The sequence below is a fragment of the Marmota marmota genome, unplaced genomic scaffold (genome assembly GCF_001458135.2).
Source record: "Marmota marmota marmota unplaced genomic scaffold, marMar, whole genome shotgun sequence".
Lineage (NCBI taxonomy): Eukaryota > Metazoa > Chordata > Mammalia > Rodentia > Sciuridae > Marmota > Marmota marmota.
In genome coordinates, this window is record NW_026000174.1 from 60,934,986 (window position 1) to 60,937,529 (window position 2,544).

Consider the following 2,544-nt stretch of genomic DNA (forward strand, 5'->3'; position numbering starts at 1 on the left):
ATTTACAGATATCTTTTCCCTAGGCACATATATTAAGGAGCCCTTGAATCCTATTATCCAACATTATAGATCCCATTTGGTGCTGATTCAGGTATTCAGACTCAGTTCCCTTTCTCCCACTCATTCACTCATTTCTTCACTAGCGTAGCTACCAGTCACACATTATCTCATTGTCTAATTTCTTTCTGCATTTACTTTATATAATGGAGCAAGCATTTAAGGATTCCTACGGTAAATAGCCCAGTGGAAGATAGGAATTCTAAAGTATGAACTGATGCCTGTGCTCCTCACATACACCAGTCCCTTTCCATGACAGTCCCAGCGTATTCATTTTAAAATAGGAAACTCAGTTTTGTCTGTGATTTTGATTGTGCGTGATTGCATGTCCCTAAGTGCCCAACGATATTCTTTCATTCCTTTGAACACACCTGAAAAAGCTTCCTGTCTTTGTCAATCTTGACCTCAGCATCATGTTAGAAGACAATATTATAGCTGATAGTGTGGGGAAGAATTTGCCCTAATTTTCTTTCTCCTAATTCTACTCCTGGAAATAATGCAGACATAAACTTCCAGTTTTACAAATTTCTGGTTATTTTTATTAAGAAAACATATAGAGGAGTGTATGACAGGACATGTTGCTATACAATACGTTTTTTAGACACGATTGCTTTTAGAAGTCAGGTAAGAATTAAATATTGGTATATTTGGAAGTAATTCTTGCTCTGAACTTTGTCTCTGATATCTGAAATTGACAGAGGAGATAGATTTGATTACATGGTTAAATATCATTGGACCTCCTTTTATATTGAAGCTCCAGAGTCAAGCAGATGTAGATAATGAGCAATCATACTATGGATTTATGGATTTAACACAAATTTAGAGTAATATGATTTGAATTAGATTTGGTGTTCTGCACTATGACAATCTTTCAAGTGATTCTTAAAGGCATGGACATATGAGAACTGTGGCTCTATGCTGTATATGTGAATCATGTTGTTATTTTGCACTCTAAGAATTGAAAATATAAGCCTGATATCATATACATATTAGTATTACCTGCAAAGAAATTCATTCTAATGGTGTGTTACAATGTCGGATCCTATTGTATCTAGGATTAGAATCTGGCTTTTAAACTGGGAGTGGTATCTTATCTCTGAAAAAAAGACATGCAACGTTTCCTAAAACCTAATTATATTTCCAAACCATGAAGAGAAAAATTCACATTGTAAAAGAACAATTCGGAGAAATAAAAGAAAAGGAATAATTGTAATTACATAATATTATTAAACACTAGATGCCCAATAAATGTTTTAAATTTTTTTTGCAAGCAATACACAATTAACAGACTAAGCCTAGTGAGGATTTTGCTTTTCCAACAGCCTTCCTGAATGCACTGTTGACCTCTTTGTTCCTCAAGCTGTAGACCAGGGCGTTCAGCATGGGGATGATCATTGTGTAGAACACAGATGCCATCTTATCTGTGTTCATGGAATGGCTGGAATTTGGCTGTAAGTACATGAAGGCGATGGTTCCATAGAAGATGGAAACAGCTGTGAGGTGGGACCCACAGGTGGAGAAGGCCTTCTTCTGTCCCTCAGACGAATGCATCCTCAGGATAGCAACCAAAATGAACAGGTAAGAGCTCAAGATGACCAAGAGAGTGAAAAAAATATCAAATGCTGCCAACGAGAAAAGCACAATCTCGTTTGTGTAGATATTAGAGCAAGAAAGGGCCAGAATTGGGGGAATGTCACAGAAAAAGTGATTGACCACATTGGAAAGACAGAAGGAGAGATGGAATGTGAAGGCTACATGGACAGAAGCCTGCAGAAGCCCACAGGCATAGGAGGCGGTGACCATCAGGACACACACAGCGCTCGTCATGGTGGTGGTGTAGTGCAGGGGCTTACACACGGCTGCATGGCGATCCAAGGCCATCGAGGCCAGCAGGAAACTCTCAACAGTGACAAAGCCTGCAGAGAAGAACATCTGGGCTGCACAAGCATTGTAGGAAATGATCTTATCTCCTGTGAGAAACCCCACCATGACCTTGGGAGTGACAGCTGAAGAATAAACGCAGTCCACCAGAGACAGGTGACTGAGGAGGAAGTACATGGGAGAGTGGAGACGGGAGTCCAGCAGGATCAACAGGATCATGCCCAGGTTCCCTGCCAGAGTGATGAGGTAGATGAGGGTGAAGACCATAAATAAGGGGACCTGTAGCTGGAGGGCATCTGTTAACCCCACCAGAATAAATTCAGTCACCTCTGAGATATTTTCCATGAAAGCTGTTGGGAATGATCATGAGAAAGGCTTGACAAGATGAACAAACAAGTCTTTCAAGTTGTGCACTACCATGAGAGCTGAAGTGTCACCAGGGACTCCTACTCATATGTAGCTTCTTGTCCATGCAGGTGTCTGTGAAAGCAGCTGGACTGAAGGCTGGGCTCTGGCTGGTTGAAGGAGGTCCTTCCTTTCACGGCAAGTGTTATAAATGGGTTTGGAAGGTCATTGCTGACTGAGGTTATCCTGGAGGTCCTCATT

At 40.7% G+C, this 2,544-nt stretch overlaps 1 protein-coding gene across 1 annotated transcript; it reads right to left on the bottom strand.

The window, feature by feature from the left end:
• Positions 1-1,338: 1,338 nt before the first annotated feature.
• Positions 1,339-2,283, bottom strand: LOC107159796 (olfactory receptor 5B12-like). The gene has a single exon (XM_015506425.1). The coding sequence runs from the start codon at positions 2,281-2,283 to the stop codon at positions 1,339-1,341; it is 945 nt and encodes a 314-aa protein (XP_015361911.1).
• Positions 2,284-2,544: the final 261 nt, after the last annotated feature.

Bases quoted from the DNA above. Each gene is read 5' to 3' on its own strand.
- LOC107159796 (XM_015506425.1), bottom strand. From the start codon at position 2,283: ATGGAAAATATCTCAGAGGTGACTGAATTTATTCTGGTGGGGTTAACA.